This window comes from Sciurus carolinensis, chromosome 13 (genome assembly GCF_902686445.1).
Source record: "Sciurus carolinensis chromosome 13, mSciCar1.2, whole genome shotgun sequence".
Lineage (NCBI taxonomy): Eukaryota > Metazoa > Chordata > Mammalia > Rodentia > Sciuridae > Sciurus > Sciurus carolinensis.
Window position 1 is genome coordinate 74,981,362 of NC_062225.1, and position 13,983 is coordinate 74,995,344.

The following is a 13,983-nucleotide window of genomic DNA, read 5'->3' on the forward strand; positions in this document are numbered from 1 at the left end:
ATCTACTTCCTGGTAGGTCTCACAAGGATCTGAATTGTCCTCCCACCGGGATGTGAGGCTACTGGCCAAGAAGACAGGCCCCAACACACATCAACTAAGGAGAGACTCCCAAGTTCACCTGATGGTAGAGAACTTGTGGCGGTTGCCATGACGATCAATGAAACTGATGAGAATCTCTAGAACGAAGAGACGGATTTCTGCATCCTCCATGAGGGCAGTGGACAGGAGGCGGTCAAGGAAGTTGCTGGGCAGAGCTGACATCATGTTGTTGCACTGGAAACCTGTGGATACCTGTGAGGCAACCCAGGGCAGGCATGCTTAGGAACACTGTCCCTCTCAGGTACAGTGAGGGAGAAGGTACAGGTATAGGAGAAGCTGGGCCTAAAGCAGCCATCCTCCAAGACATTTCCCAAGCCAGATTTCCTTCCATCCTACCCTCCCAATCCCTGGGCACCACAGGCAACTTTTTTTTTCAGTACTGGGGATTGAACCCAGGGATGATCTACCACTTAGCCACATCCCCATACCTTTTTATTTTTTATTTTGAAATGGGGTCTAAGATCCCCAGACTGGCCTTGAACTTGTGAACCTCCTCCCCCAGCCTCCCAAGTAGCTGGGATTACACTTGTGTTCCACTGTGACTGGCAGCCACAGGCAACTTCTTTGAACATTCCAACAACCACGTAGATAACCTACTTGGCACAGCTCAGCAGATGTGTGGGAGGATTAGCAGATGTGAGTGAGGGAGATTAGGTGTTAAAAGCAAGCAAAGGATGAGCACCAGAGAGAAGCAAGAGCAGGAAATCTAAAAACCTAACATTCCAGTCAGTCAGGGCACAGTTGACCAGCACCCACCATGAACACAGTGCTTCATTAACAGTAGAGTCTAGGTGTGGGGGCGCACACCTGTAATCACAGTAACTTGGGAGGCTGAGGCAAGAGGATGGCAAGCTTGACGTTGGCCTCAGCAACTTAGTAAGACTCAAATATAAAAAATAAAAAGGGCTGGGGATGTAGCTCAGTGGTAGAGCACCCTGGGTTCAATCCCCAGTACTGCACGGAAAAAAAAAAAGAGTACAGACAGTTTCAGAAACTGGACAGTGGAAGAACTTGCAGCTGGGTGGAGGAATCAGAACTCACACCCAGCAGTACCACAGAGCACTCACAGACCTTATCTGGTTACATCTCTTCTAGCGGGTTGAGAAGAGGACCTTTTGACCAGAGTCAGTTGGCATAAACAGACCCATCATACACGATGTCACAGCATTCAACAGTGCCAAAGCATATTTAGGGTGAAGCCCATATTGCAAAACAATGCCTTTGATGATTCAGAAGGCCTCCAAGGATCCAGCCTAACTTGGGAGTATCACTAGTGAACATCAATGCTCACTGACGAGGGACGCATGTGAGTGTGCGCCAAGCTGTCAACTTAACAAATGCTGGTACAAATCAATGAGGGTAAACCCAGCAAAGACGTGGTGGGAATATGAAGACCAAGGAGATAACTAGATGCTGAGACATGGGCAGTGCCAGGGCAAAACACAGTGATGATGATGATGATGATGAGGAGGAGGAGGAGGAGGAGGAGGAGGATGGTAAATGCAGTGACAAGAAGGGTGAGGGATGGAAAAGAGGGAAGGGGAGGCTTGAGTGGGAGCGAGGCAGGGATCTGTCCAGACCAGCATGTCTGGGTCAGAGACAGGCACTAAACAGTGAGATGGAGAGTCAGGGAGGAAAAGGGTACTGGGGACCTTCAACTTCCATCTGAGAAGTCTGGATGTTTGTGCATTGGAAACTGAGGTCCACTCTGAAATATGGGGCAATGCATGGGGAACAGCATTTCTAGAAAGTTCTTCTCATGATTATGTTTATGATGGTGGAAGAGAGATGGAGGTGAGAGCAACTGTGAGAATAATGCAGTTGTGAGATGTTCAGAGTTGAGGCCAGGCCGGGCGCCAGCACACCTGGGGAGCCTGTTAGAGTTCAGGACCTCACTCCCTGCTCACCCTCTAGGGAACCTACTTATTTTAACTAGTCAGTCATGTGAACTGTTTCAGAATGACGGTCTGACTGCAGTGATGGCCACAGGGACGAAAAGAAGAGGTATGTGAAACACTGGCGAAGGGAAAGATGGTGGCTGAAATGAGAGGCTTCGAATGCCAGGAGAATCCAGGATGGGACCTGGGGAGGGGAAATGGCGGGAACCAACAGATGCCATCTCAGGACACAAGGTTTGAATGATAAGGCTACCAGTGACTGATAGGGAGCCTTTGTAGAAGTTAGAAGCAAGAGTCTGCCCTGCTCTGGATGACCTGGATCTCGGGGTCCAGCTTGGCTAGTGAATGGAAAACAGGCTAAATTCCAGCCCCTCACTCACCCTTTTGGCTGGGCATATTTGTACAGTATGAAACCTGCATGACTGTATGTGGTGGTCTTCTATTGGTCCCTTAGAAGGAGTGTGTCCTGTGCAGGAAGGGCAGGAACAGGGATGGGAGAGACTCACCTGAAGGAGGGATTTCAGCAGCATAATCTGGGTCAGTCGATTCCTGTTCTCCCTGTAGACCAGAGACACATTCACCAGGATGGTGATACAGGTGGAGAGCCCATACTTGCCTGCTCAGTTCTCCCTCTGCTGAGTTTCTCCATGTGGCTTAGCTTGTTAGGTTATAGACAGTGACTTCCATTCCCAGGAAGCAGACCAGGGAATTAATGGCTCACCGTACAGTGAGGGGTGGGTATGTGGGACAGCCTGAGAAACTGCTGTGGTATTCAAGGGTCTCACTGCTGGGGGATTTGGGAATAAAAAGGCAGAAGAGAGGGCAGAGCCTACACAGCTAGAATGGATAGAGGACAGAGCCAGAAAACACAGGAAGGGGAAACTGGGCAGAGTCTACGTTGGGAGAGGGTGGAGGACTCACCCTGTCCTTCCTGTCTCCATGGCATGATGCAGGGAAGGCAGAGGGACCTTGCTCATGATGAAGAGGATCACCTCAGAGCGCTGGTAAGTGGGCAACGTGCTGGCAAAGGAGCCTGAGGGGGAAGAAGGTGGAGAGCATTGGCCCAGGGGAGGCCAACAGCTGCCGCTCCACTCTTGGTGCAGCCTTTCTGCTGAAGGAGCTACTGTGGAGACCGATGGCTCCCGCTCTCCAGGGACAATTCAGACCCAGAGGGAGAAACTGCTCAGGATGGCCTGGGTGTGATTCTGCCTCTCAAGGAAGAGGACGCCAGAGGGCTCTTCTGGGTTCTGGTTCTTTCACTGGGATTGGGTAAGGGCTCATTTTCTAGGGGCTGGAGAACCCTAGGGCTGGACAAGGACAGGAGTCCCAGGTTCTCACTGGGCTCCTTCGAGGGCTGCCCTGCTGGGCACCCTGGGGCAAGTCATGCTTCCACCCACAGCCATGGCTTCATTACTTCTGCCCTGCCTCCTTCTCGAAGTTGATGGAAAATTCAAATGGTGCTAGGACAGGCAGGCTTTGAAGGTGATGGACCCCTCACACACTCTGGGTGGCTTTACAATTCTCCACATTCGGGTGCACATACATTTTCTCCATGGCCATCTCCTTTCCTCTTTTCTTCCTTTTCTCTTCCTTAGTTCCCCCTCCCATCCAGTCGCCCCAAACTGGAAGCATCAGGCAGGCCTAATGAGGACTAGGGTGCAGGATGTCCAGGCTGGTAAACCCATGAGATCGTTTTGTGTTCTCAGGACCCGCGCGGGCCAGACCGTGCACACCACGAACAGATTCCATTTTCCCCACTGTCCATGACAACCAAGATATGGATTTTTGACAACCCTACAACTGATACCCTTGTGCGGTCCGCCGCTCGCGCCCCACCCGCTCGCTCCAAGCTCCAGGCCCTGCCGCTCCCTGGTGGCCCGCTCCCGCCCCCAGGACCCTCCCCTCTCCAACGAGCTCCGCCCTCCATAGCCCTCCCCTCCCCACCGAGCTCCGCCCCTCCACGCCCTCCCCTCCCACCGAGCTCCGCCCTCCACGCCCTCCCCTCCCACCGAGCTCCACCCCTCCATAGCCCTCCCCTCCCACCGAGCCCCGCCCTCCGTAGCCCTCCCCTCCCACCGAGCCCCGCCCCTCCACGCCCTCCCCTCCCACCGAGCCCCGCCCCTCCAGGCCCCGCCCCCTCCCCACCGATCGTCTTGATGACCGCTTCCTGGAACATGCGCTCTTCGTGCTCCTTGATGATCTTGGTGCCCAGGCTCAGCGCCCCGTCGTAGCTGCCGGTCAGCGCGTAGTCGATACTGAGCCGCAGCTGCCTCAGCAGAGTGTTGAACATCTCCAGCACCGTGGGCCCTGAGTGCGAGGGGCGAGACCCGAAATCGAGACCGGCGCCCTTCTGTTCCGCCCACCACCTTCCCAGCCGACTTCTACCCAGAACAGACCCGACACCTCCCTCCTGCCCCTGGCCTTTTCCCACAAGGGCAGTTCTTTGTCCACAGAGGTCCCCGGCCCTCACTCTCTCTCTCAGGTCCCCTTACCGACTGAGCCGGTGGCTGCGATAACCGCAGCTTCCGACAGGACCTCCACGATGCCCGCGCGCACGGTCGCCGCGCTGCGGCTGTTAGCGTCCAGGTGGCTCAGGAGCTGCTGGATAACCAGGTGGGAGTGCTGCGGCTGGGGGGAGGAAGACGTGCTGGTCCCCAAACAGCAACCCCTGGGCGACCCGGGCAACCCTCTACTGTGACCGGAGGCTGGGGGTAAACTAAAGTGAAGCTAAAGTGATGTCCCAGGGCCAGTGGACACCACAGGTGGCGACATTAAGTTCCCTTTCTTGTAGCCCTCCCACCTTGGGCCAAGAAGACAGAGCCAAATCCTAGTGAAGACCTGCTTTTTCCCTTTTTTCCTAGTCCTTTTTTACTTAAAAGGGTTAAAAGTCCATTTAAAAATATTGTCTTCATTGATTCCCCGCCTTCCTAGGTCTTATTGGCAAGGGCCAGTAGAGGCCACACGGTTTAATCCAGTGCTGCTCAAAGTGTGGTCCACGGACCAGGGCCAATTCAAGCTCTGTTTCACAACACAACGCTAAGTACAGAAATGGAGAGGAAGTGTGTCATCGCCACAGCAGCCAACGGTGTGGTCTGAGGGCTCCCATTTTGGGTGAGATTTTCATTTTTTTTTCCTAGGAATTTTTCTTTTTCTTCTTTTTTGCAGTACTAGGAGTGAACCCAGGGCACTCTACCACTGAGCTACATCCCCAGCCCTGTTTACTTTTTATTTTGAAACATGTTGCTAAGTTGCCCAGGCTGGCCTTGAATTTGGGATCTTCCTGCTTCAGCCTCCTGAGTCACTGAGAGTACAGGAATGCATCACCACCCACCTTTTTCTTTTGTGTTTTATGAAAGTTTTGGACTATGATTTTTTAGAAATAGAACTCAAGCGGCCCTTCTCCACAGCTAGCCAAAGCAGCACTCAGACAAGTAGGGCCTTAGGAGAAATCAGCAGACATCTGGCTCTCCACTATTCTGCTCCCAGAGCTGCCCTGGGCCAGGGAGACAAGCTGGACCAGGGGAGCCACCGTACCTGAATTGAGTACATGATGATTTTAAAGCAACGGATGGCGAACACCTTGGGTTCCCAAAGAGAATGGTTATCCAGATGGCTGTGAGGGAGAAAGCATGGGGATTGACTGGGAAACTCAAAGTGATGTTAGGAAGGAGAGGTAAGCTTGGAGGGACAGTGACACCTCCTGAGAGCACCTTGCAGTTCCCAGGTAAGTGAGGCTGGGCCTACAGGAAAATGGAATTAGTCCATGGTGTGCACGGTTTGGCCCTGCAGGCCCTGAAAGCAGGGATCATGAAGGACCTTGGGGCAGTTGTAGCCCAAGAGCTAGAGGGAAGTCCAGAACAGGGGCTCTGCAGCTGGATACATGGAATGAAGCTGGGTACCTTCGTTCAGTTTTGGGTGCCCTCCTATCAACTCCTCACCCCAAACTCTGCCTGTGGTTCTAATGCAGGCTGTAATAACACAGGGATCGCAGGCACAAAAAAGGAAGTGACTTAGCCATGGCACCATGATTGTGCTCTCTTCTTCCCTCTTCCCTGTGTCAGTGGGGAGATGCTGGGTCCTAGAACATCTCAAGGCTGAAGGCTGGGGTGGGTGGAACACTCAACTCACATGAGAACAGGCTTGATGGCATTTTTGATATTGCCAAAGGCAGCCCGGCCCAGCAGCTCCCGCAGGCACCTCTCAGCCAGTTCTGCTGGGTTCTCCTTTTCCTTCTCTGGTGCTTGGAGGGGTGAGGGAGACCGGCTGTGGAAACATGAGCCACAGAGTTAAGGGATGGGATGCCAAATTGGAAGCCAGGCTTTATGCAAACAATGACAGGGTGAGCAGGGACTCATTTGACAGGCTGCACCAGGCAACAGGAGGGCGTCATGGCTGTCAGAAATTAAATGGGATAAGACAAACTGGGGGGATGGGATAGAGTTCTCTTTTGGAAACCCTTAAGGATAAGTTGCTGTGACTGTGGGAGAGTGCTCCGAGCACCGTGAGCTGGGTGAGGTGCAGACCATGAGTGTCTCATGCACCTAAAGGCTTCAAAAGGGAAAAAAAGGAGATATGAAGAGAGGAAAGGGCGGGAGATAGAAAAGTGAAAGAAGAAAGGAAAGAAGGAAGAGGAAGGGCATAAGCTGATTCAGGCATGACTCAATGGTGCCTAAGTCACCAAGAGTGGGCTCAGATCTGGACAGAACCAGGAGCCCATCCTCAGCCCAACTGAGATCACAACAGGTGGCTGCCAGAGAGGGTCTATTCCAGAAATGACCACCAGAGGGCACACTTACTTCTCCCGCCCTTCTAGCATCATCGGCTCCACTGAAAGTGAGAAGCCAAGTGCACATCTTTCCCCAGCAGCATGCACACAGCCATGTTGGCCAGCAACACAAACCTTCCCTCCATCTGCTCTATAGCAGGGGTGCTGGGTCCAGGAGGCGGGGAGTGAGGAGCAGGGAAGGAAATGAATCCCATACTTAGGGGCTCCAAGATTAAAACCCAATTATCTGCAACTTAAAAAAAATTTTTTTGGCGGCTGTGGCTAGTCAAGCAGTATCTTTTTTTTACATTGGTGCAGCCTAGTTGTATGTAAGATGGTATTTGTTGTTGTCACATATTCGTACATGCACACAATATAACAATATAATTTGGTCAGCCTCACTCCCTAGCACGTCCCCCTACACTCCCTAGCCCTAAGCAGCATTTTAAGGCCCAAAATAGTATCAGGAAGTGAGGGAGGAAGGAAGGTCCAAAGGGAAAGTCCTCAGTAATTGAGGCCATGAAAGGCATTCTAAAACTCCTTGACCTGCTGCTTCCAGAGACAAAAGTAACCTGACTCTTGGCCCTTTGGTGTACACACTCACCCCTTGGGAACCTAGTGCCATTGCTGTCTTCCTTCATTATTGCAGAGGTGACAGACGGGGTACAGCACCTGGCAGAATACCAGACTCAAGGCTCCTAGGGAGCTGGTTTTGGACTCATAGAACAAGCCACAAAGCCAAGGGTTTCCCAGTCACCCAGGAGGCAGCCTTGCTGGGCTGGCCAGCTTACCTCTCTGCCTCCTCCACGTGCTGCAGATTGAAAAGCAGCGATGGGACAATCTTGTCCATGTGCTGTGGGTCCCAGATGTTGGCCTGCAATTCATCGTTCACAGTCTTCCTCACCACCCCTTGCAGACCTTTGATGCCTGACATGCGGATTCTGCAAGGAAAAGCAGAATGGGACTTTGAAGTCCTCCTCCCCTGAGAAGGACAGTTTCTGTGGCCAGGAGAAAAGCACAGTTCAAAGGTTAAGGACACACTCATCCACCCAAAGGCAGAGGGAGACCACTTGCTCCTCCTCACATGACCTGACCTGCTGGCTGACTTCCTGGGTGGGAAACCATGGCTTCTGGCTTTGTCTTGGAGACTCCCAGGCTGCCTGTGCCCTGGTGCCATCAGGGCTTCATCCCAGATCCCCCATGTTAGTGCTCAAGTGGGTTTGCTCCAGATAGAGAGCTCAAAGTGCTTTGGAGAACTCATGAGGCAGAACGCAGGGCTGGGAGCACTTAGGGCAGGGAGGTGGATCTGTAGGGAGAGGCGCTGAGCTGCAGGCTGTCTGGGTACAAAGAAGTTGTGGTTGGGACTAAGCTGACCAAGAAACCATACCAGAAATCCTGTAAAGCACAAAGGGTAGGGGCTGCCCTTCAGCACATCCCCAGACCCTCTTGTACTGGCCCTGTGGGAAGGAGTGCTTTTGACAGCCCACTTATCTCAGCCTGAAGTTTCCTTGTTAAATAGAAATTTTTTTTTTCTGATTATGAAGTAGTAATTACAATTATACTAATTATAAAAAATATAGAAAAGAAAAAATTTGCCCCTACCAACACCGCTCAAAGATAACCATTATTTGCATTTTGGCGTCTCTTCTTTCTTCTGTGCATAATTTATAACAATTAAGAACTGATGACATATTCAATTTGTATTGACTTTTTTTCCACGTAACATTTGGTTATAAGCATTTTCTTACGTCCTTAATTCTTCATAAACAGGTTGAATGGTTTTACTACCATAGAACTTTCAAAACTAGGACCCCATATGGCATTTCGTTATTTCTGATTTCTTTTGCTAGTATTTTAATGCTATGATGGACATTGTTGTATAAAATATTTATCATGCTTCAAATCACAAGATAAGAAACAAAAGGCCCCCGGTATTGCCCCCTGCACAAGCTGCAGTGTCTCGCTGTCCCTCTGGCAGCACCGGGTATCTCATTTGAAACATCTGTTGTCATTTAGTGGCTCTGAAAGATCCTCCCATCTTTGTGGCTTTTTCAGTCCCCACCCTTTGGTTTGGTGGGTGGTCGTGGGGATCAAACTCCAGAGTGTGCCCTCAGTTCACATCCATCTGATTATTAGAGTTGAGCCATTTTTCTAAAAGTTTAGTTGCCCGTTGTATTTTCAGCCTCAGTTTTAAGTGGAGTTACCAGGGTAGAACCCTGGCACTTCCTGGGTGACAGTCACTGCGGGATGGCAGGAGCCTAATAGCACCAGGATCCCTGGCCCAGGACCTGTTAGGGCTGCTGGCTACAGGCAGGGATTCCCTGGGGAAACACTTGGACCCTCTGCCCACCTCCCCCATTCAAGACCCAGCGTCAGAGGCTATCCAGACTTGAGAATGAGCGAGCTGAAATCCTGTTCCACTTACTATTTTTGGCCCTAGGTTAAAAGCACTCCTGAATGCTCTGCTGAAAGTACATCCCAGACGGGCAGCACCCAGGATGCCGGAGAACACTCTGGGGTCTTCATTGCCTTGCCATACCTGTCTTCTCCAACAGCTGCCACCCACCCACTCCACACAACTCAGGAAGGGCCTGAAGACCGGGAAAGGGACTCCTGACCAAAGCAGCCAGCCCAAAGTCAATGAATCTGCACTGGCCCAAAGGGAGAGTCTCCATCTATACTAGGCCAAGGGGAGTGAGTCTCCTTCTGCAATGGCTCAAGGCAAATGAGTCCCTGTCTACACTGGCTCAGGTGAGTGAGTGTATACACTGCAGAGGAGCGGGAGGCTCAGTGGCCAGGCCTTGGGGTAGAGAAGAGGGCTGCTGGGCTCCTGCTCTTGCCCGGAGGACTCGCCTTCTCTTTTTTAATCTGCCTTTAAAAACATTTTTTGGGGAACATCAATTTTATTATATAATTTGTAAGAAATAGAAATTTACTAAGAACCATTTCTGCTATCCCGGAAGCATGGGAGAAAGGACAGAGACGAACAGGGCAGGGGAAGTGTCCCAGGGAAAAGAGTCTCTGATATTTCTTGCAGGAGGGGGTGGAGGAGACTCCTGGTGGATCCAGATGTACTCCTGGCTGGAATCTGAGCCGAGAAGCCTGAGCCAGTTGGCACACCTCATTCCTGCAGCTATTTGAGTCCGTGCCTGCCCGATGCCCGTGCCATGGATCAGGATCCACAGAGCTCAGGGCCTTCTGGATGTCCACTGGTTTTGTCTATCTCAGCTCTGCGTTTTCATTGGAACCGCTTCTTTTTCTGAACTCTGGCCCGCAACAGCATGGCATGCAACAGCACCGTTGTTGAATGCAGGTGGCAATCCTCCGAGTCACTCTCTTCCAGTCCTTGCTGTTGTCATGGGATTGCCCTGTGGAGGTATCTTGGGAGGGTGTGCTGCCTTCTGCTGTAACCCACCTACTGAGGATTGTCCAGGGTTTGGGCCTGAGGGACACAGGGTCATGCTGGGAGCAGGGGTCCTTGCACACAGGAAGCAGAGATGAATGGTAGGCAAGCTGGCCCTTCCACTGCCCTTCTGCCCTTGGCCTCCCAGGCAGCTGTGCTCATGGGGCAAGGGGACGGTGGGAAGGGCAGGTTCACTGGCACTCTTGTTTGGGTAGATGTTGGGAGGACCCACTGGGCCTGGGCGAGGCCCGATCCTCCCTATCACATGCTTCATGTGGAACTTGCAGTGCCCCACCCCCCATGTTATCTGGTGCTGGCATATCAGATTCATAGCTATCACCTTTTCATATTTTTGATTTGCCAGGGAAACGTAGGAATTACTGAGGTCATAATCGTAACCCATGTCAAACATGGTTTTCATAATTACAGGATCCAAGGGTTTGGGGAGTGGCTCACTAGAATGATTGGGTCAATGCTCCTCACGCTGACTTAGCCTTGGGTGCCCCATTATCTGCTCTACTGTGGGCCTCTGTGTGGGGTCCACCATCAGGATTTGATTGATGGGGCTCTGTGCACCTTGGAAACCTGGGGGAATGTAGTACCTTGACTGCACAATCTGCTTCTTCAGCTGCTTAGCAGTGGTCACCACAAATAGGTATCCCCCCGTGACCAGAAAATAGAGAATGATACCCAAGTTCCATGCCCACGGGTGGGGGTGGCAGCCCTCATATTCTTTCCACTGGATGACTTCAGGGGCCAAGTGCAGGAGAGTGCCCCAAAACTTGTTCAGCTTCTGCCCTGCTGTGAACCTGGTGCTCAGGCCAGAGTTGATGAGTTTGATGTTGCCTCTGGCATCCACCAGGATGCTCTCTGCTTCAGGTCTAGGTTCCTGATTCCCTTCTTGTGGCCGCAGCACATGACACAATCTGCCCCAAGTCTCCAGGCCCCCTCTTCCTGCATGCCACCAGCCTCTGGGATGTGGCGCTGTAGCTGCCCCCCACCTGCATACTCCATGACGATGTAGATATTTTCAATGGTCTTCATGCTCTGAAAGAGCTGGATCACATTTTGGTGTTCCGTGGCCATCATCATATCCAGTTCAGATAGGACGGGGATATTCCGCTCTGCAGGACTTTCACCACCACCACTGTCCCAGTGAGGAGATGGCAGGCTAGTTTAACCTGGGCAAAACCACCCTGCGCAGTGTTCCTCACCACCCCATAATGGTCCATGAAGGTGGTGTCCTGGCAGCAGCTGGCCCCTACGGCACTATACTACTCTGACTACTCTGACTGCACATCCTCAGCTAAGGATGCAGCTGAAAAAAAAAAAACTCCAAACCAAAACCCAACGTCCAAAGGCCACAGCCACCAACCACCAAACGTACTAACTACCTAAGAGTCTGACAGGTTGCCACCCATCGCTTGCTGTACCTGTGGACAAAGGCCCAGTCGCAGTCTGCCTCTTCTACGCTCAGTGTTTGAAATTCCCTCCCAACGGCTCCTTGTGAGGTCAGAGCAAGAAATGGCCCATTCACGCCTAGGGGTGACCCCCGTGGTCCTCTCTCTTTGGGCCTCCGGGACCTTTTCCACTTTCATCATAAGAAAGCACTCTGTAAGCTTTGGGCCTCCGTGGGTTACGGGGACTGATCTTGACTCGTTTAGAAATTAAAATTTGTACAATACTTCAAAAAAAATGTGAGAACTCATTTGTCTCACCCGAGAGGTCCTTGCCTCAGGACTCTGAATAGGCTGAGGATGAAACGGCAGGAAAAGGGGACACAGGGAGGGCACCGAAAAGAAAAGAAGAAGGTGGAGGCCAGAGGATCCCCCATTCTTATCCAGTGAGTGACAGGTGCCAGTCTGTGGTGCTAACGGCACTGCCCGGCATCCAGTGGCAAACTTCAGGAAACTCCCAGTGTTGCTGGAGGGCGGACCATGCCTGGGTGTGTGTGTGTGTGTGTGTGTGTGTGTGTCCGTGCAGCAGCCTGAGCAGCGTCCCCTGGACCCTGCCACACCCCCTGGCTCTGCCCTGCTCCAGTGGGCAGCACCTGTGACAGCCAGACTCTGTCTTCCGCCTTTCCTATCACCTGCTTCTGTAGCGTCGCTTTGCTTTTGTAGCACTGGGGACCAAGCCTACAGCTTCACACGGGCTGTGCCACCGAGCTCCACGCCAGCCCAGCAGCACCTGCTTCAGGACACACTCCAACTGCTCCAGCCTTTGCTGCCTCTTCACAGCCATCTGGAGGGAGGGGGCTACTCAGGAAGCCAACGTAGGGGTGGGGTCCTCCTCCTGCACCCCTGCTTGCCTCAGAGGCACTGGGCAGCACAGCCCCAGGGAGTCCATGCAGAGTTGGTTCAAGAGAGAGGACATGGGGACTGAGAAGGTCCAGAAGCTGCCATGTGGTCTTTCTGGGACCCGCCTGGGTCTCTCAACCTTGTCTGGAGGGATTGGATTCCTGTTCTTCCAACCCAGACCACTAGCTGTCATAAAGGGGCATACTTAGTTAAGTGACACTTGGGACTCCTCTAAGGCCCTACTGTGGTGAAGGACGGAGCTGGGGTCTGGAACCACCTAACGAGAATCGGCCTCCTCCTGGCACACTGGCCACGTGACCCCTTCAGCCCCAGCCTCGCTGCCTCCACCCGCCTAGTCCGGTTGCTGAGGACCCTGGCCTTCCCGCTCACCCTCCCTTCTCCTTTTTCCTCACACACTCTCCAGTTGCAGGCAGTCTTCAGGGGCTGACAACAGGCTGGGGACAGAGAACTACCTCTCATTTTTTGGCATCTACAGGTCCAAGGACTACGCCTGGAATGAAATGCCCATTTCCCACCACATGTATGCTGATTCATCAGCCTGACTGTAGCCCACACGTCAAACACCCACGTCAGCATCATTCATTTTAGTTTCTTTGTGACTTTATTTGAGATGTTTCACTTCTGTATTATTTCTTTGACTCTCTATAAATTTGAGAATGTGGACATACAGGTGTATTTTGTAATTTGAGCCATTTAGCTGGATGTGGTGACACATGCCTGTGATGCCAGTGCTCTGGAGGCCGAGGCAGGAGGATCATGAGTTTGCGGCCAGCTTTAGCGACTTAGTGAGGCCCTGTCTCAAAATAAAAACTAAAAAGGGCTACAGATGTAGGTCAGTGATAGAGTGGCACTGGGTTCAATCCCTAGTACCAAAAAAAAAAGGAAAGATATTTATCTGAAAGCATTCGCTCGCTCAGTCATCCATTCAACACACAGGTATGCAGTGTCTGCTGCTCTGGGTTTTTAGCACTTGGGTTGCAACAGTGAATCAAAGGACTTCTGTCCCTCTAGAGCAGACATTCTAGTAGGGGAGAGACAGACGACCAATAAGACACACAGTGAGGACATTAAAAAACGTGTTAAAAGGGCATGACCATGGTGGGAGGAAACCAGAGCAGGGTGTGGAGAGGGGAGCAGGCGTGTGGGAGGCTGGGGCCAGGCTTGTGGACAGAGCACACTGGGCAAAGGCTGGACAGACCGGAAGTGGTGAGCTCTGCAGAGCCAGGGAGGAAGTCTTCCCCCACAGGCACAGCATGGAGGTGAGCCTGGGGCAGGGTGTCCCTGGTGGGTTTGAGGCCTGCGAGGCTGAGGGATGGCGAGGGTCCAGGAGGAGGAGTGAGGACTTGGGACTTCACTGGTGGGCACGGATTTGGCTGGATAGTGGGCGGGCTGTTTCTGGAGTATATAAAAGCATGTACTTCTGAACAAAGGAGTGAATGGGGGGTGTTCTGTCCTCAGCTCTCAAATGGGGCTCAAGGGACCATTATCGTATACTTAGCC

General features: G+C 52.2%; 1 protein-coding gene across 3 annotated transcripts in view; it reads right to left on the bottom strand.

The window, feature by feature from the left end:
* Efr3b (EFR3 homolog B) overlaps nucleotides 1–13,983 on the bottom strand; it is a 77,300-nt gene that overhangs the window by 12,086 nt on the left and 51,231 nt on the right. The window contains exons 6-13 of one of the 3 annotated variants that reach the window (XM_047522215.1): nucleotides 7,554–7,703; nucleotides 6,126–6,260; nucleotides 5,532–5,610; nucleotides 4,490–4,595; nucleotides 4,143–4,304; nucleotides 2,919–3,030; nucleotides 2,504–2,555; nucleotides 119–291 (exon numbers count right to left, since the gene is read on the bottom strand). In XM_047522215.1, the coding sequence (XP_047378171.1) occupies nucleotides 119–291; nucleotides 2,504–2,555; nucleotides 2,919–3,030; nucleotides 4,143–4,304; nucleotides 4,490–4,595; nucleotides 5,532–5,610; nucleotides 6,126–6,260; nucleotides 7,554–7,703 (969 nt within the window). Of the gene's footprint in view, nucleotides 1–118; nucleotides 292–2,503; nucleotides 2,556–2,918; nucleotides 3,031–4,142; nucleotides 4,305–4,489; nucleotides 4,626–5,531; nucleotides 5,611–6,125; nucleotides 6,261–7,553; nucleotides 7,704–13,983 lie in introns of all 3 variants that reach the window. The other 2 variants (XM_047522214.1, XM_047522213.1) reach the window with 2 other exon arrangements.